Source organism: Myxocyprinus asiaticus, chromosome 16 (assembly GCF_019703515.2).
Source record: "Myxocyprinus asiaticus isolate MX2 ecotype Aquarium Trade chromosome 16, UBuf_Myxa_2, whole genome shotgun sequence".
Lineage (NCBI taxonomy): Eukaryota > Metazoa > Chordata > Actinopteri > Cypriniformes > Catostomidae > Myxocyprinus > Myxocyprinus asiaticus.
In genome coordinates this window covers 44,074,752-44,094,356 of record NC_059359.1, presented here as the reverse complement: position 1 = coordinate 44,094,356, position 19,605 = coordinate 44,074,752, and the positions used below count along the sequence as shown (strand labels likewise).

Sequence of the window (19,605 nt, the reverse complement as noted above, 5' to 3'; positions counted from 1 at the left end):
TAACTTGTTATTTTTTAAGTTAAATATGGCATTGCTGTGAATGTGTTTTTTCTTTCATTATAATTTATGTTGTGTGTGTTAAATAAATATAGTCTGGACTAGTAAATCAGATAAATGCATGCACATATAAGACAACGGGTGTAGGAAAAAATGTAATAACGCTGAAAGTACTTAAGATAGTTTGCTCTGAATCGATTGCTCTGTGTGTGACACTTCGGGTCTGTAAGCATACAGTCGAAGGAAACTTGAAGCGTCATTACGAATCCTACTATGGCGAAGGGTTGGCTCATAAATATTAATTTCTTCACTTGACGCTCATCAGCACGCCTAACTGATTGGCTGAACAGCAGACGTTGATGCTCATGAATAATAATATGCTACGTACTGGACGCTTCAGGAAGGTCATTTGGTGACATCATCGTACCAGTATTAATATTTATGAGTCAAAGCTTCACCATAGTAGGACTTGGCGGCGCTTCAAGCCCTTTGAGTCCAATGAATTAGAGTTGATACGTGTGCGACCGCGACTACAGTCAGAATGCAAACACAGGGAAATGTCTAATGCGACTCGATTAAATGGTAAGAAAAGGGCTGTCGTTTTTCTTCAGTTTAGCGCTACGTAAATAATATTACCGCTCTCAGCTGTATGCTAGTAGTGAATAGTTTAGTGTGCTTAATATATACAGCGTGCAATATATGTGCTGATATATGTGTACGTTACTAATTGTGTATGTGTATTCTGTTTGGTTGAGTATACATTAGTTATTAACTTTGCTCTTTAAGTGAAGTGTGTTCAGTCGTGATTGACTGTGGCTGTATCTCAAAAGCAAGTAAGCTACCTAACTAGACAGCACTTAAAATGCTGTCTGGATAGGCAGCTCGCTGGGTTTTGAGACAGCCAGTGTTTGATATTAGAACACAATGAATGAATTATAATTTATTAATCACGTACTGTCTTCAGCATTTTGTATGAACTGCTGGTGTTTTAGGACATGGTAGCTGGTTTCTAGCTGGTCCAAGCTGGTGTGTAGCTGGTCCAAGCTGGTCTTTAGCTGTTTCAAGCTAGTCTTTAGCTGGTCCAAGCTGATCTTTAGCTGGTCATGAGCTGGTCCAAGCTGTTCTTTAGCTGGTCCAAGCTGGTCTTTAGCTGGTTCAGGCTGGTCTTTAGCTTGTGCAAGCTGGTGTGTAGCTGGTCCAAGCTGGTCTTTAGCTGGTCCAAAATGGTCTTTAGCTGGTTCAAGCTGGTGTGTAGCGGGTCCAAGCTGTTCTTTAGCTGGTCCAAGCTGGTCATGAGCTGGTCCAAGCTGGTCTTTAGCTGGTTCAGGCTGGTCTTTAGCTGGTCCAAAATGGTCTTTAGCTTGTTCAAGCTGGTGTGTAGCTGGTCCAAAATGGTCTTTAGCTGGTTCAAGCTGGTGTGTAGCTGGTTCAAGCTGGACTTTAGTTGGTCCAAGCTTGTCTTTAGCTGGTTCAAGCTGGTGTGTAGCTGGTCCAAGATGGTCTTTAGCTGGTGTTTAGCTGGTCCAAGCTGGTCTTTAGCTGGTGTTTAGCTGGTCATTAGCTGGTGTTTAGCTGGTTCTAGCTGGTCATGAGCTGGTCCAAGCTGGTCTTTAGCTGGTTCAGGCTGGTCTTTAGCTGGTCCAAAATGGTCTTTAGCTTGTTCAAGCTGATGTGTAGCTGGTCCAAGCTGGTCTTTAGCTGGTCCAAGATGGTCTTTAGCTGGTGTTTAGCTGGTTCAATGTGGTCTTTAGCTGGTCCAAGATGGTCTTTATCTGGTCCAAGATGGTTTTTAGCTGGTTCAAGCTGGACTTTAGCTGGTCCAAGCTGGTCTTTAGCTGGTTCAAGCTGGTGTGTAGCTGGTCCAAGATGGTCTTTAGCTGGTGTTTAGCTGGTCCAAGCTGGTGTTTAGCTGGTCCAAGCTGATCATGAGCTGGTCCAAGCTGATCATGAGCTGGTCCAAGCTGGTCTTTAGCTGGTTCAAGCTGGTCTTTAGCTGGTCCTAGCAGGTAGACCAGCTTAGACCAGCTACCAGCTTGTCATACCAGCTCAAGGTGGTCAAGACCGTTTTTATTAGTGTAATATCAGTATAGTTTGTCATATTATTTTATGAACAATTTATTACTCAAGTCTTACACATTATAGTCTCACAGTCATACTTGTACACAGTTCTTTTATATGTAGCCCATAAATTTGGCTTATTTTTTCACTTGATGTGTTATGGAGTAGTTGTCATGAGAATAATTGCATTTTTAAAATGAACATTTTTGAACCTAAAGTCATGATCTTGAAACATTCATATCCATATTATTTGCCAATTGTGTTCTACTATTTCAAAGTTTTAAAGTTCACCAACTCAAGTAGACTCTGTTTATTTTATTAGATTTTGGAACAAAGTATTTTTCAGTCTTTAAAGTTTATGCTTTCTAAAAGTGCATTTATGTCAGTCCCATTTTCAAACAGCTTTACGGTAATGCATTTGGTGTTAGAACATACGAATGAAGCAATATACTGCCCACATGCCAAGTTACCCAATGGGAAGTCTATATGATTTGATTATGTAGGTCTTAGACACCTCAACTTTACTGTATTTCTGCAGCTTTTGCACACAGGGTTGCCAAACCATTGCTTTGATGTTTCCTGCCGTTCGTCAAATCTCTACGAGGAAGCTTGTGTTTGTTTTGTCCCCTCCCACATTCCTCATTTCCACACCCTGATGACATCACCATCACCAGATGATATACGTATGCTGGTGACTGCTTCCTACATAAGGAGTGATTCTGTTATTATAGTGGAACTTTGACCTCTTCTGGCCCACTTGTTTTCAGAAAAGATCATTTCTTACTTTAGCAAACTCGGTTTTGAAGTGGGTTGGGATTTAAATGCTTGAAAACGTCTGGTATATTGCACCTCACCATTACTATCTGTAATTAATGTATGAAATCACACGGGTTTACCTGCAGACTGGAGTCTTAACTGATGTTTATGAAGTGCTGTAGACTGATCTTTGATTGGCGTTGTCTCCACCTTTGCAGAGAGATCAAACACAGCTGACAACAGTGGACTGAACGGAGACAAAGAGCAGAATAGAGGAGACGGCGGCTATGAAAGGTAGGACTGAAGTATTTGGCGCTACTCTCTCACACAATTTGCATCACTTTTGTCCGATGTGGTGTCAGGTGGTTTAAGTTTCTGCTTGACATGACTCAATTTAGCCCTATTTTGGGATTGGACCACTTTTTTTTTTTTTTTTGCATGAAGAAATACATTGAAGGTAAACACTAACAGTACACAGGTTTTACTATGGTATTTCTATAAAAGCACTGTACAATTATAACAGTTCTACAAGTCATCGCTGCTCTTAATGCAAATTGTAATGTGTTGTCGTTTGGAAGGAAAGTGAAATTAAAAGATTTTGTCTTGTTAGACTTTGTTTGATCAAAAGGCGTTGTGCCCGGTTTTGTTTCAGTCAGGAGCGAGTGCGGGGCGAGGTTAGAGATGACCTGATCCGATCATCACAGCCCATCCTGGCAAATAAAGCTCAGATGCTCGGGATGCCTCAGTTCGGTCTGCAGGATAACCTCATCAAATGTGAGCTCCTCAAGAACGAGGACGCCTACACCTACATCCACAACTACAGGTGTGCAACCTGCTCAGCATCACAATTGTCATGCCTGATGTTTACATTTGTCCGTTACACTGATTTAGACATGTGCAGCAGATACAGTTGTGGCCAAAAATATTGGCACCCTTGGTAAATATGAGCAAAGAAGTCTGTGAAAAATATTTTGTATCGTTTATCCTTTTGATCTTTCATTAAAAATATTCACTAAAATCTAACCTTTAATTGAAGTAAACTATTTGAAAAAGGGGGAGAATCTCATAATTAAATAAATATTTTTCTCCAAAACACATTGGCCACAATTATTGGCACCCCTAGAAATTCTTATGAGTAAAATATATCTGAAGGATATTCCAATTCATATTTTACATTTTTTAGTGCACCTGGGTGACTAGGAACATGAAATTGTTCAGCCATGACTTCACAGGGGTATAAATATTCCCTTAGTCATCCATCACAATGGGTAAGACTAGGGGTGGTCAATATGACCAAAATCTAATATCACGGTATGAGTAATTTTATATCACGAATACGATATATAACATGATATAGTAAAAGTTTTCTGGAAAATCAATAAAAATTGGTTTATATATAAAATAACCATATTGCTATGCCTTTTTTTGGAACACCAGTCAGTGAATTAAATACTTAAAACTACTTCCTCTTTATTTGGAACAAGACAAAAAATGTATTAACACTGTATGTATGTTCGTTCACATGTATGTTCACATTCATGGGAAACTACCTGGTAGTGTCTTGTACTTGCAGGCACTTTAGATGTAGTTTTAAATCATTCAGTCTATTTAAACAGACTATTTGTGCAAAAAATGGCTGTAGAAAGAGATGCAACAACTTGTTTTACTAGGGTTAAAGAAAGAGAAAATAACAGGGGGTGCACACACACACAAACACACTTAGGGAAGTCTGAAACTATAGTAATGTTATAAAATACTCATGAATACTGTTAAATAGGGATGTCAAAAGTATCTGTACTTTGTTACTAAGTCGATACTAAAATGAACAAAATGTAACTATTCCATTGTCTATGCAGTACTGGTAGTGTGGAGCACCGACTCAATTCAATACCTGCATGGTGTCTGACTGACATAAGACATAAAATAAATGCACAATCAATCTAATTAAAATCGTAATATGTCCTAGAGTGATTATCAAACCGCAAAAGGTTGCGAATTAAACAAATAAACTGTCTGCATGTGTTGCACCCTTTACAGTGAATGTGTAGCTGCTCATATGATTATGAGCCGCATTAAAGGCATCATGCCCACTGTGCGTATTGTAATAGATGACAGAACAGAGTGCTTATTCACTTTGAAGCACATAGTGCATGCAGAGTGTTTATTTAATGAAATCGCCGCATTTTGCGCTTTAATAATCACACTGAGCCATTTAAACAATTGGTTTTCCAGAGGTGTGAAGCTACCATCAAAAACACACAAAATGAATAGCCTTCATGTCAAATTAAAAGCTCAATTGAACTTGAGACAGAAATATATGTTACCCCCAAATGAAAATTATAGTAATTTCAGACCTCAGCTGTCTTTGTCACCTCTCCTTTATGTTGCATCTTTGCACTAGGTGTAACACCCTAATAAGCCCTCAGTTGTGTAAAGTTTTTTTTTTTTTTTTTTGAGCAAAACAATCAGGCCTTGTGGTAGGTAGATTAAATATCCCCTTGCAATATTTTGAAATAGCAGAATAGGGCTGCAACTAATGATTATTTTGATAATCGATTAATCTAATGATTATTAGAACGATTATTCGGCGACTATTGCAGCGATTAATCATTAGCTCTTAACCGATTATTCAGCTTATGCCCTGACTTAAAAGGTTGTATTAAACGTGCTTACTAACAGTAAAGAGGACAAAATCATCTTTTAAAAATACCTCTAAATGACATTCACTGAATTAAAGGAAAAAAATACTTTTTATTAAGTTTCATTCAGTAAAGAAATTCACTGCAAAAAATCCTATTGTTATCGTGTTTTTGTCTTGTTTTCCAATTGAAATTGTCTAAAAATCCTTAAAACAAGATAAATTTACTTGAGGAACAACATAAGATATTTAGACTTGCTTTAAGAGAACGTATCTTAAATATAAGTGTATTATAAAATATATTGGAAAACAAGCCAAATCAAAAACAAATCAAACTTATTTTGTTGCAGTGTATATTGGGGCGAAGACTACTCTCTCTCTCACCTTTCTGTTCACTTCAATCCATCTCTAACTCTCTCTTATTAATAGAGCTGTGTATTGCCAGTTTTCTTCACGATAAGAAATGATTCAGTAAGTCATGAGCCATCACGTTATAATCTAGCTGCATTAAGCGAGCGCGCTTGAGGGATGAGCGTCCCTGTGACAGAGTGTGCATCAGCCGGATGCAGTTTCAATCTCTTCCCTTAGATCGGGACACTTCGTACAACTCACATGATATGTTTCCGTATTATTTGAACTTTAATAAAGTTATAACACATTAAATATAACTGCATTTAAGATGTAACGCAGGGGTGTTTCCTTTAAAGTTTTGCTTCAGCGGAGCGGCAGCTCCAGCTCCACTTATTCCACAACGAGAGTGCTTCTGTGTTTACTTATTTGGTATTTTTTTATAATTCCCAAATACTTTGCGATCTACATCACCTGAAGCTGTTTGGAAAGTTTAGAGTGCATCTGGACTGTGAGCAGTGTAATTCTTCCTCTCCTCAAGTGCTGCTCTTGCGCATCATCATTAAAGTTTAATGTGATCACATGTTACGTTAAGTGAGATCAAATGACTATTTGACAACGAAAATTTTTGTTGACAATTTTTTATTGTCGACATTGTCAATAATGTCGACTAATCGTTTCAGCCCTATTGCAGAAATAGATTATAAATACCCCTTTAAAGCAGAACCATGAGACAGATTAAACAGAGTCAGTCCTGTTACTTAAGTGCACTTCGTAATAGGCTTTGTCTGTATCTTATATGCTTCTTTGCGGAAGTGGTGAAACAGTCTTCAGTTCAGTGTTTTTTCTTAGAAATTCACAGTCACAACACTGTCGTTGAGTGGACAATTACAGTGCAATGGAACTATTGACATTTGTCTCCACACTTCCTTTTGGAAAAATACCTGTACTACAGCTGCACATACATGAAGAGTATTCAAAGAAACAAAGAATGTATAAACATTTGCTTATAGGGTTTCCATCTGTAATCATGTGTGTGGTCATTTAATGAGGGCTCTATTAAATCCAGTATCAGTCATATTTATATTGACACCTGTGTTGGTATAGCTGTAATATGCTGGTTTTATTCTGCTCTTTGCAGTAATGCGTTCTCAGCCTTATTGTGAGATTTCAGTATGTGAGATGTTTCTTAATTTACTCTGGCAGCTTCTCTATTTGGCTTGTGTTGTGGGGTCATGTGGGTTGTCATGTGAGTTGAATAGCTTTCTCTGTTCTCATTGTTCACTGGCAGCTTTTTCCTGGGCACCTACAATGTGAATGGCCAGAATCCAAAGGAAAGTCTCAGTCCTTGGCTGGGATCCACTCCAAACCCTCCGGACTTTTACCTAGTGGGGTAAGACTGAAAATTACTCTTCTTTCATTTTACTATCATTTTAAAGGAATAGTTCACCCAAAAAAGAATATTCTGTCATAAGTTGTTCATCATCCTCATGTTGTTCCAAGCACGGGTGACTTTCTTTCCTCTGTGGAACACTAAAGTAGATATTTTGAAGAATCCTTATATAGCTCTTTTCCATTCAGTGAAAGTGAATGGGGATCTGGGGCTGTCAAGCTCCAAAAGGACAAAAACATACTATAAAGTTAGTCCATACGACTAAAGGCCTGTTCACACCAAACCCGTTTTTTTGGCGCAATTGTTCATTCCAAACGAGCTTTTGAATGGTAACAATGGATTCTGATAGAGCTATTCACAGTGAGTCCAACAAATTGTCCGCCAACAATCCGGAGGTTTTTTACGGAGAGTGGTCTGTTTTTTGTGTGTGTTAGTTTTCATAAAAATAAAAAAATAAATAAAAAAAAACTTTGACTAATGAGAATAGAGCCTTTTGTCATTTTTCAAGAGTCGCTACAGCTGCTCAGTCTAGCTCGTTGTTGGCACTAATCACCTGGCAAACACTGGCATTGGACATGCAGCTGATACTTTATACTGATAATTATGATGTCTTAATGTACATCATTTAATATGTATATCAATGTCACTGTATATTCTCATGGCATTAAAAATAGCAAAGGTTCAGCAATTCGTTTGTACTAAGCTCGTAGTTAAAAAAATCCCATAAATCAATGTTTTAGACAAATAAATTGCAAAACCATACTGCTATTTTTATTGCAAGGACAATATAACAATGTTTTGCAATAATTTAAATAAAGAAAAGACCATGAGCAGTGTTTTCTTTTATATTATTTTTAATATATGCATCATATTTTATACTATACTGTTATACAGGAGACTGGTATAATAACAGCACCACAACAGTGCCATCTACTGTACAGGAGTGAAAGAGTCACAGATTTGGTGTGAACATGCCTTTATGTGCTATATTTCAAGACTACAAGACCACGAACAAAGACTTGTCACGTCAGGTTTGACATCACTGATGCTGAACACTATTGGTTCTCACGTGTCTTGCTACCAAATGTGCCGCTAGTGATTAAAGGCCCAAACATACTCTACGTAAGTACGTGAACGCAGACGCATCTTGCTACACTAGCTGAATTTCACGCATCGTTGCGTTGTGAAATGTGTCAGAGTGCAGTTCATAACCTAACGCAAGTACGCGCTGTTCTCAGTGTTGCCGCAAGGGGTGCTACAGCGGATTATCTTTTTTTCAATCAACAACTGTCATGGCGGAGCAGCAATTTGAGGATAGTCTTGCCGAACAAGTTAGATTATACGAACATATTTTTCTGTCATCTTTTTAGCAAATACAAAAGCACACTCCTCAACTGTCAACATGTTGACTCCACCACATCTGGTTTCGTGGTGCCTAAAAAACTCTTTCGCCCCCTTGTGGTCCAAGGTTTCTAACCGCCAGAGCAACGCACGAGCGCATGTGATGTATGTGCAACGGGACCACGCGTTGGTCATGCATTGAAGCGCTCGCATTTGCATACTTGTTTGAAGTATGTTTGGGCCCTAACACTGTCAAGGAGAGTTAGACCGATATATCGGTTTTATTGATTAATCGGTGCTTATTGTTGCTTGTTGGAATGATCGGTTATTGGCAAAAATGTGTTATGAGAGTTGCCGACTAGTTTGTACAATTTTTTTAATTTTAGTTTTTAAGAGTGGCTTGGTTCTACAGACTGTCACTGACATCTTGTGTGGAATTTAATGTTTCTAAATCTTTCATCATTGACAATATTCATCCATATATTTATCCTCACTTCAATGCATATTTGATCATTTTGATTAGAAAATGAAGTGTTTCAAAATGAAGCAATAAGCTGCATCTGGAGTTTTATTCATTGTAGACTCCTATGTGTCTGTACCAATCCCAGTAAGGAAAGACCACAAATTTTTTATAACATTCTATAAATCCATTTTTAAAACTATCGGCTGATTAATCGGTTATTGGCATTTTCCACATTCTAGTTATCGGTATCTGCAAAATGTACTATTGGTTGACCTCTACTGTCAAGCTTCATATAAGGACAAAAAAGCACCATCCACTTTCATTGTATGGAAAAGAGCAGCATGAACATTCTGCTGAACTTCTCCTTTTATGATTTATGGAAGAAAGTCAAAAAGGTATGGAATGACATATAGTTGAGTAAACGATGACCGATTTATCATATTGGGGTGAACTGTTCCTTCAAGGTCAAAGATGTTAACTTTCGTCATTAAGAGGGAAAAAAACACATTTTAAAATAGGAATAGCACCATGCCTGTCCACTTTTTCAGCCGCCTTGGTTCCGGAAGTGTTTTTGCCATTCAAACTTTGATTGAAACAAAAAAGTATTTGAAAATCAGACAAAGATACAAGACTGTGTACTTGACATCTTTCACTAGGGAATGCATTGTGAATGATGTGATACAATTAAACACAATGAAAAAGAACAACCATTGTTTTAATGTTGTTTATTATAAGTATAGAAACAATACATTTGAAGTTCATTGAAAAATATTTACAAGTACTTTATGTAAGTATATTGTTCTGTCTGTAGTTTCCAGGAGCTGGACCTTAGTAAGGAGGTGTTTCTCTTCAATGATACTCCTAAAGAACCAGAGTGGATGTTGGCTGTCTACAAGGGTCTTCATCCAGATGCCAAGTACACTTTTGTAAGGACTTCCTCTGGCCTCTCACCCATGAGCTTCTGTTTGTGCTAATGCCCATAATTCAGATCTATGATAGTCTTTTACACATGGAAAACGTTGAATGGGTTCTCAGAATATGCTGCTGATAAGGACAGCTAACATAGGTTATTTATTTGTAGATGAAGAGTCTCATGATTTATTTTATACAGAGCCCCTTAGAGAAACGGGGAGAGAATTTGTTTTCTGAATTAGTTCCCTCACAATAGTTCAGCGTTTCAACACAAGTTATTGTGGGTTCCCTCGCAATATCTTTATCCATCCCTTATGTAAATTAACTGTGGCTTTATTACAGTAACCATATTTTAAACATGATATTCATAGTAAAACCATAGTAATAATACGGGAAAAACAAACATAATAATATAATTAATATAAATATATTTATACTCTAAAAATAATTAGTGAATTATTTATTATACACATTTAATTAATCTCATTAACTTTGGCAGCCCTACTAACTAGCATTTCTTTCTTTATCACTTTGTGTATTTAAATGTTTTCACCAGTGTGTACTTTCGTAAAGTCCTTAACAAGGCTTGGCTGTTTATTTGATTTGATTTGATTTTGCTGCCCATAATCACTAGGTGGGTTTCCATCCAACTATTTTTATGCACATTTTGAAATTGCTCATAAGAAATCCTGAATGGAAACGCTTGATATGCAAATAAACTTTCTAAATTTGCTTAAAATTGAATGTGCTTGGAGGAGGTGGATTTTCTAGAGTTTCGCATTAGTTAAAATGCTCATTATGGTGATGGAAACGGTTTATTTGAAAAACGATGATGTGCCTTTTTTTTTTTTTTCTCCCCTTTTCTCCCCAATTTGGAATTCCCAATTCCCAATGCGCTCCAAGTCCTTGTGGTGGTGTAGTGAAGCCTCAATCCAGGTGGCGGACGACGAATCTCAGTTGCCTCCGCGTCTGAGACCGTCAATCCACGCATCTTATCACATGGCTTGTTGATCGTGTTACCGCAGAGACCTAGCGCGTGTGGAGGCTTCATGCTATTCTCCGTGGCATCCACACACAACTCACCTCGCGCCCCACCGTGAGGGAGAACCACATTATAGTGACCACAAGGAGATTAACCCAACGTGACTCTACCCACCCTAGCAACCGGGCCAATTGTTTGCCTTAGGAAGTCTGACTGGAATCACTCAGCATGCCCTGGATTCGAACTTGCGACTCCAGTCAGCGTCTTTACTTGCTGAGCTACCCAGGCCCCAATGATGACATGTTTTTACCATTCGTGCATGTATTATGAGTGTGCGATAACTTGATGTGATTAGCCCACCGAAAGGTCTGACCTTGGCACACAATTCTTTGAACATAGCGCTTGTCATTCGGAAGTGTTTAACCCGCAGCTGGTCAATAAAGTGGGTCCTCACAATCCGCTACAACAGTTTTGAGGGCGGGGGCTCCCATGTGTGAGGAGACTGGTGGTGTGTGGGCATCGCAGCTATTTCAGCCCACATTATATCAGATTTTACGCTTGTTCTGCGGTGTCTCGTGGATCCATTTAATAAAATTAGATTCTTGCTCCAATCTTGCAAATAAAACTGTCCCCAAAGCAGGGAGAGGTCATTCAGCTGCTCCATCATGACGAGGTGTGCATTACGTAGTGGATGGAAACGCGCAACAATTCGTATTTTCTTAAGTCAAATTTTTAGAAATGCGCTTAAATGCAAAACATTTTGGATGGAAATCCAGCAGTTGTCTTTAGCCAATCTGATTCGAGAGATTAAGAGTGTTTTGAAATCGATGGCTAGCAATTCTTCAGCTCTTATCATTGTAAGAATACTGTTGTCTGTGTGGTTCAGGTGAAGCTGATGCGGTTGGTGGGCATCATGCTGTTGTTCTATGCGAAGGCGGAGCATGCAACACACATCTCTGAGGTGGAGGCGGAGTCTGTCGGCACAGGTGTCATGTGGCGAATGGTGAGAGACGTTTTATTTGACACTTTGTTTTGATTCAATGAAACAATCGTTGGTGCATTCAGAAAGCTTTCTCCGTCATTCAGGGTAATAAAGGTGCAGTGGCCATTCGCTTCCGATTCCATAACTCGGACATCTGTGTGGTAAACTCGCACCTCGCTGCACACACCGAAGACTACGAAAGACGCAATCAGGACTTCAAGGATATCTGCCGCAGGATGCAATTCGGACAGCAGGACCCCACATTACAAGCCCTCACTATCATGAAACACAAGTATGACTTCAATAAATCAGATAATAGTGAGAGGCTTCTGTCTGTCTGCTCTCATCATGACTTGTCTCTTCTTTCTCAGTGTTGTGTTATGGCTGGGAGATCTAAACTACAGAATAAGTGACCTTGAAGTTAATCACGTGAAGGACCTAATAGCAAAAAAGGATTTTGAGAGCCTGTATAATCATGACCAGGTAAATCCTTCACAGAGCTGGGCTCTCTGAGGATAGTGTTGAGTTTGACAGCAGTATGAATGATCGTGGCTTCATGTGTCTCAGTTAAAGAGGCAGATGGATGAGGAGGTTGTGTTTGTGGGCTTCAACGAGGGAGAGATTGATTTCCAACCCACCTATAAATATGACATTGGCTCAGATCACTGGGACACAAGGTAAAAGGACACAGAAGTGCACGGACATTCATATTTTAAGAAAACTACAGGATACCATTAAGGCCAAACCAATATGCAGGAAGTGCAAATTTAAGGATGATTTAAGAAATAATATAATTTGAGTGTTCAAAACTATTTTGCAGCAGAGCATGGACAAAACATGATTTTTGCAACAGACATATTATTTTTAGCCTGAATATTTCATCTATGCAGAGTTTGTGTTTCTGCAGTGAGAAGTGTCGAGTGCCGGCGTGGTGTGACCGCATCCTGTGGAGGGGCAAGAACATTCAACAGCTTCATTATCAGAGTCACATGACTCTGAAGACCAGTGACCACAAACCCGTCAGCTCTCTGCTGGAGATCGGGGTGAGAACACCCTCATACTTGTCCTCAATCTAGGGCTGAACGACTTAACCAAAACAATTATCATTTATATTTTTCAGCTTTTTTGCAATATTCTCTCTCTCTCTCTCTCTGTCTCTCTCTCTCTATCTATCTATCTATCTATCTATATGTATATATCAGTATTATTTATTTTCTCTCAAAATTAATTACAAGATTTTTTCAATCAATGGAACCATCATTTCGACCAAACAGCCACTGTAGCCAAGTTTAATGTATGAACTCAGAAACAATGCATGGTAATAAGAAGAAATATTTACCTACATATATACAGTATATATTTCCTAAACATTTTTATATACTGTTTGGAAAAATGCCACGCAGAAACATCCATGAACAGTTTTAAATTGTTGAATTAGAGTTTTGAAAAACGCCATTTTTACCACTGAAGTTTAAATCAGAGACACTATTAAAAATATTGTTTAAAAAAAAAAAAAAAAAATATATATATATATATATATATATATATATATATATATATATATATATATATATATTTAGACTCGCCCCTTGTTTATAAAAAAAAAAAAAAAAAAAAAAAAACATAAATTATGTTACATTAAAGGGATAGTTTAGGGATAGTTGACCCAAAAATGAAAGTTCTCTCATCATTTACTCACCCTCATGCCACCTCATGCCACCCCAGATGTGTATGACTTTCTTTCTTCTTTTGAACACAAAGATTTGTAGAAGAATATCTCAGCTCTGTAAGTCCATATAATGCAAGTGAATGGTGACCAAAATTTTGAAGCTCAAAAAAGCACATAAAGGCAGAATAAAAGTAATCGATACGACTCCAGCAGTTTAATCCATGTCTTCTGATGGAAACAAATCGGTTTTAGGTGAGAACAGACCAAAATATACCTCTTTTTTTCACGGTATATCTTGTCATTGCAGTCTTTAGGCATGATCATGATTTCAAGCTTGATTACATTTCCTTGTGGTTGATGCACGTGCAGAGCTCTAGATGGCACCAGGAAGTGTAAATCGAGCTTGAGATCTTGATCGTCAAGGAGACTGCTGATGTCAAGATTTATTGTGAAAAAGGAGTTATATTTTGATCTGTTCTCACCCAAAACCAACTGGATCGCTTGAGAAGACATTGATTAAACCACTGCAGTTCTGTGGATTACTTTTATCCATATGTGCTTTTTAGAGCTTCAAAGTTTTGGTCACCATTCATTTGCAATGTGAGGACAAACAGCTGAAATATTCTTCTAAAAATCTTAATTTGTGTTCAGCAGAAGAAAGAAAGTAATACACATCTGGGATGGCATGCGAGTGAGTAAATGATGAGAGAATTTTCATTTTTGGGTGAACTGTTGCTTTAAGGCTCTTACAGTGGAAGTGAATGGGACCAGTCCATAAACACTAAAATACACCCTGTTTCAAAAGGATAGCCACAAGATGGAAACATTATACATGTAAATAAGATTTTAGTGTGATTAAATCAGGGATTTAGCAGTGTTACAACATTTACCACATTGCAGGGTTTACTGGCGTTATGTTGTCATGACAACAACGAACTTTACACAGATAAGGTTAGTAAGTGATTTTTTTTTTATTACACAGCAATTATGTTAACATGTATAATGTTTGGCATCTTGTGGCTATTCTTTAGAATCGGTGTGTGTTTTGCATTTATGGAGTGACCCCATTCAATTCAATTTAGTGCCTTAAAGGAGTAGTGCCTTACTGTAACCCAGATATTATCACCAGCAAATCATTTAAAATATTGTACAGAAATATAATTCAAAATAGTGTGCAGCCCTCCCTCAGTCCCCTTATTGACACGTGCTGTTACTCTGTACAGATTAAGGTGGTGAACGAAGAGTCCTACAATAAGACATTTGTAGAGATCGTGAGACAAATTGACAGACTGGAAAATGATTGTATTCCTTCAGTGTCTCTGTCTCAGAGTGAGGTGAGCATCATGTTCCTTTTCCATCATCTCAAGTGTCTCAAGCCTGGGTTCCCAAAGCCATAGAATACCTGGAAATATCAGGGAGTTTTAAAACTGCGATTTCCACGCATGAAAAATATTTCTATTGTGAATATAATTTGTTCTAGTTATGCATAGTTAGAAATGACATGGAGAGTTACGGAAATGTGTTGGTCATGAGCTGATGGAACCTTGTTAATTGTCATTACTCAATCATTAATTGGATTGCATTTGACATTAAAGCAAGGAGTTCGTTAAGTTCATTAATGCCCATTTAACCCCTAAATTGATGCTTTTTAAAATGTAATTAATTTCTGATTTTCTTTTTTTTAATGAATGATTTATCTGTAGTTTCACTTCAAGGATGTGAAGTTTATGCAGCATCAGGCTCAGACTGTGACTGTTCACAATGACGGACAGGAGCCGTGTCACTTTGAGTTCATTCAGAAGCTGGATGAGCCCGCCTACTGCAAGCCCTGGTTAACAGCAAACCCAGCCAAAGGCTTCCTGGCTCAGGGTGAGATACCCAAATATCTAATTTCACCTCTATGCTAAAGTTTTTATTTTTATTTTATTTATTTATTTTTTAGGAGATCATATGATATCCTGTTAACGTTTCTGAAACAACCAGCTGTTAGTGAGATTTTTATGTCCTCCGTGAAAAGAAAATCACAGCCTATCAAATTCTTGGTGTTGAATATAATGTTATGTGGAGCAGTATTTGAACCAGCAAGATTTTACTGTTAATGGAGATTTTAACATGGTCAAAACAGAAATCTTTTTGCACATCACTTATTGTGGTCACAGCTGGTTAGGACAAAAACTCGCTGCCTTCAAGTTTTCCTGGGATGTTTCTACTTACTGTGCGATTAAGGGTGTAATGTATAAGATTTTCACAGCCACAAAAAATATTATCATTTATTATAAATAAAAAGAAATAATATATATATATATATATATATATATATATATATATATATATATATATATATATATACACTGGCGGCCAAAAGTTTGGAATAATGTACAGATTTTGGTACTTTAATTCATCAAAGTGGCATTCAGTTGATCACTGAGTATAGTCAGCACATTACTGATGTAAAAAACAGCACCATAACTATTTGAAAAAAGTCATTTTTGATCAAATCTAGACAGGCCCCATTTCCAGCAGCCATCACTCCAACACCTTATCCTTGAGTAATCATGCTAAATTGATCATTTGGTTCTAGAAAATCACTTGCCATTTTATCAAACACTGCTGAAAGCTATTTGTTTCATTAAATGAAGCTTAACATTGTCTTTGTGTTTGTTTTTGAGTTGCCACAGTATGCAATAGACCGGCATGTCTTAAGGTCAATATTAGGTCAAATGGCAAAAAAGAAACAGCTTTCTCTAGAAACTTGTCAGTCAATCATTGTTTTGAGGAATGAAGGCTATACAATGCTTGAAATTGCCCCCCGCCCCCCCAAAAAAACTGAAGATTTCATACAAAGGTGTACACTACAGTCTTCAAAGACAAAGGACAACTGGCTCTAACAAGGACAGAAAGAGATGTGGAAGGCCAGATGTACAACTAAACAAGAGGATAAGTACATCAGAGTCTCTAGTTTGAGAAATAAACGCCTCACATGTCCTCAGCTGACAGCTTCATTGAATTCTACCCGCTCAACACCAGTTTCATGTACAACAGTAAAGAGAAGACTCAGGGGTGCAGGCCTTATGGGAAGAACTGCAAAGAAAAAGCCACTTTTGAAACAGAAAAACAAAAAGAAAAGTTTAGAGTGGGCAAAGAAACACAGACATTGAACAACAGATAATTGGAAAAGAGTGTTATGGATCTTAACCCCATTGAGCTTTTGTGGGATCAGCTAGACTGTAAGGTGTGTGAGAAGTGACCGACAAGACAGCCACATCTATGGCAAGTGCTACAGGAAGTGTGGGGTGAAATGTCACCTGAGTATCTGGACAAACTGACAGCTAGAATGCCAAGGAAATCTGTCATTGCTGCACATGGAGGATTTGTTGATGAGAACTCTTTGAAGTAGTTTAAGAAGTTCTGAATTTTTTTTTTCAAATTGTAATAGTAATTTTTCATGTTATTAATGTCCTGACTATACATTGTGATCAGCTGAATGCCACTTTGGTGAAAAGTACCAATTTCTTTCCATAAGAGCAAAATCTGTACATTATTCCAAACTTTTGGCCGCCAGTGAGTGTGTGTGTGTGTGTGTGTGTGTGTGTGTATATATATATATATATATATATTAAAAATGTCATTATATGTTGATTACCACAAAAATACATTTTGACTTTCCCCTCCTTTTCTTTAAAAAAAAAAAAAGTACAATCTGGTTTGCAGTGTGGCGCTTACAATGGAAGTGAATATGGTCAAACCGGTAACACTAGAATCCGTTTCAAAAGTATAGCCACAAGGCAAAGGAAATGTGTGTAAACATGATTTTAGTGTGATAAAATCATTTACTAACCTTTTCTGTGTAAAGTTATAGGCAATTTTATGACGATGTTAACAAACCCTAAAACGACTGTAAAAATTACAATTTAAACAACTTTACAGCTCAAATAATACACAATTCTTAACAGAATATTATGTAAGTGCTACAGTATTATACAATTTTAAGCTTCATATTTGTGTTTAAACCCTCCAAACATTGGCCACATTCACTTCCTTTGTAAGTGACTCACTGCAACTTTTATTTATTTATTTTTTTTAAAGAAAAGGATGGATGAGTCAAAATGAGTTTTTTTGTGGCAATCAACATAATCCCACAAATGCTGTTGATTCAGTTTAACCCTTTAAGCTTTGAAGGTGTTTTTAAAGATTTCCTATTTCAGTGGCATACCCAAAATTAAAGGCTTCTAACTCGACTAGTGTTTTCAAAAGTACCGTTAAGTCAATACTTAAATAAAATAGATGGCACGAAACAAGTGCTTCTGTAGTACCAGTAGTTCTATATCTGGCACCAGCGCGCAGGATGACTGACACACAACAGCTTTAAAATGCTCACAGGTTTATTTTGAATGTGTGATCTTACTCATTTTACATTGAAATCCACAATTAATCAAATTAAATCGTGATATGTCCTAGTGTGATTTATTAAACCGCTAAAGGCTGCAATCTTACTGTGGATGAGCCGCATTGTTTAAATGAATGTATAAATCTGACCGCTCATACACTGGAAACTTTCATTTGTTTAAAAGTTTTAATCATTGATTAGATACAAATTTGATGATTAAACTAAAACATTGAGTTCTGGAAAATAAAAATAATTATTAAAATAATTATTACATTATTTAAAATAACTAAACAGGTGTGTTCAATAGCGCATGATCAAATTAGCATATTTTTGCCGTGGTATCGAAAGTGGTATTGAGAACTGTGAAATTTCACTTATCGGTACCGACTACTGAAACTTTGGTACCGTGACAACACTAAACTCGACAAAAAAGTTAGAGTATATAGGGTCAAGTGTTTAGTATCATTTGTAAAGAAAACGTTTTAATTGTTTTAATGATACATTCTGAGACTCTCATCCTAAGAAACTGCTGAAAAAACAAACTGTCAAAAATGTATTTTTTTTTTCTTATTTAACATTATATATCTCGGTGTGTAAATAAAGGAATTTATCATAGTGTCCAAAAACATCTCCATGTGTCTAAAAGCCTCTCCAAACAAATAAAACATAATAATTGCACATAAGAACTAATTACACATGCAAACACAACAATGACTAAAGGTATGCGTAGAATGGAGAAATGATTTTAGTCATGAGATTTCACAGAATGAGTGCATTTTGACTTAACGAGTCTGCATTGAGTTTGTGTCATTTCCTTGGCGCCATCTCCTGGTGGTCATATGTAACATTGTGCTTCGAGTGGATTATCTAATGATCAATGCATCTGATTACCTTGCGTGAGGGCTCATTTGAAAGATAATGACTTCCTCTAACTAGTGGTATGTGATATTTTATGTTCTGTTTATTTTTCGTGAAGTTACAATAATTGTCAAAGACATATACTTAGCTATTTCTCGCTATATTTTTGTTTCTGAGTAAAACAAATGAGATGGATGTATTCTACTCTTTGAGAGCTTTCCAACAACATGACACATGGCTATTTGATCAGTTTAATGTTTTTACTGATAACAAAAATATGTACAGTGCAATTGTTTTTAATAAATTTCTTAAAACGGAACTCTTCTGATTTGTCTTCACATTTTAAAGCACTTGTTCTGTTTTGGTCATAATGCCTTCATGCACTGGAAAGTAGAGCTTCTAAGCTTTCAAACGATACCTGTTTTGTGGTGGTCAAAACTTGTTTGTTTTTTTTATTCGGCGGGATCATCCGAGCTTAGACGGTTAACTTGTATTGAACCTGGAATATACCTTTAAGCAAATAAATGCATGAACAAACAGCTTGTCTGCATTCAAATTGTTTGTTGCAAATGTGACAGAAAGCAGAAACATAAGGTTAGCCAATTAATAAACTAAATGAGATGTAATGAGACATTCTCTCTTAATTAAATTGATATTTAGAATGGAAATGTTGATTTCTTTATATTAATTCAGGGGGAAAAAACATTTAATTCATGCAGTACCATGAATGAGAAAAATGTCAAAGGTATGATAATATCTGTTTTTAAAAGTGTGGTATACTGTTAAACCATTACATCCCTACATCCGAGTTTTATAATCAT

General features: G+C 37.1%; 1 protein-coding gene across 4 annotated transcripts in view; it reads left to right on the top strand.

The window, feature by feature from the left end:
- Nucleotides 1–19,605, top strand: part of LOC127453874 (type II inositol 1,4,5-trisphosphate 5-phosphatase-like) — a 39,805-nt gene that overhangs the window by 14,784 nt on the left and 5,416 nt on the right. For 2 of the 4 annotated variants that reach the window (XM_051720616.1, XM_051720617.1), the window contains 11 exons: nucleotides 3,030–3,105; nucleotides 3,464–3,634; nucleotides 7,089–7,190; nucleotides 9,806–9,920; nucleotides 11,775–11,891; nucleotides 11,975–12,162; nucleotides 12,242–12,353; nucleotides 12,438–12,547; nucleotides 12,778–12,913; nucleotides 14,763–14,873; nucleotides 15,243–15,408. In XM_051720616.1, the coding sequence (XP_051576576.1) occupies nucleotides 3,030–3,105; nucleotides 3,464–3,634; nucleotides 7,089–7,190; nucleotides 9,806–9,920; nucleotides 11,775–11,891; nucleotides 11,975–12,162; nucleotides 12,242–12,353; nucleotides 12,438–12,547; nucleotides 12,778–12,913; nucleotides 14,763–14,873; nucleotides 15,243–15,408 (1,404 nt within the window). Of the gene's footprint in view, nucleotides 1–448; nucleotides 580–2,695; nucleotides 2,739–3,029; nucleotides 3,106–3,463; nucleotides 3,635–7,088; nucleotides 7,191–9,805; nucleotides 9,921–11,774; nucleotides 11,892–11,974; nucleotides 12,163–12,241; nucleotides 12,354–12,437; nucleotides 12,548–12,777; nucleotides 12,914–14,762; nucleotides 14,874–15,242; nucleotides 15,409–19,605 lie in introns of those variants that run through there. The other 2 variants (XM_051720619.1, XM_051720618.1) reach the window with 2 other exon arrangements.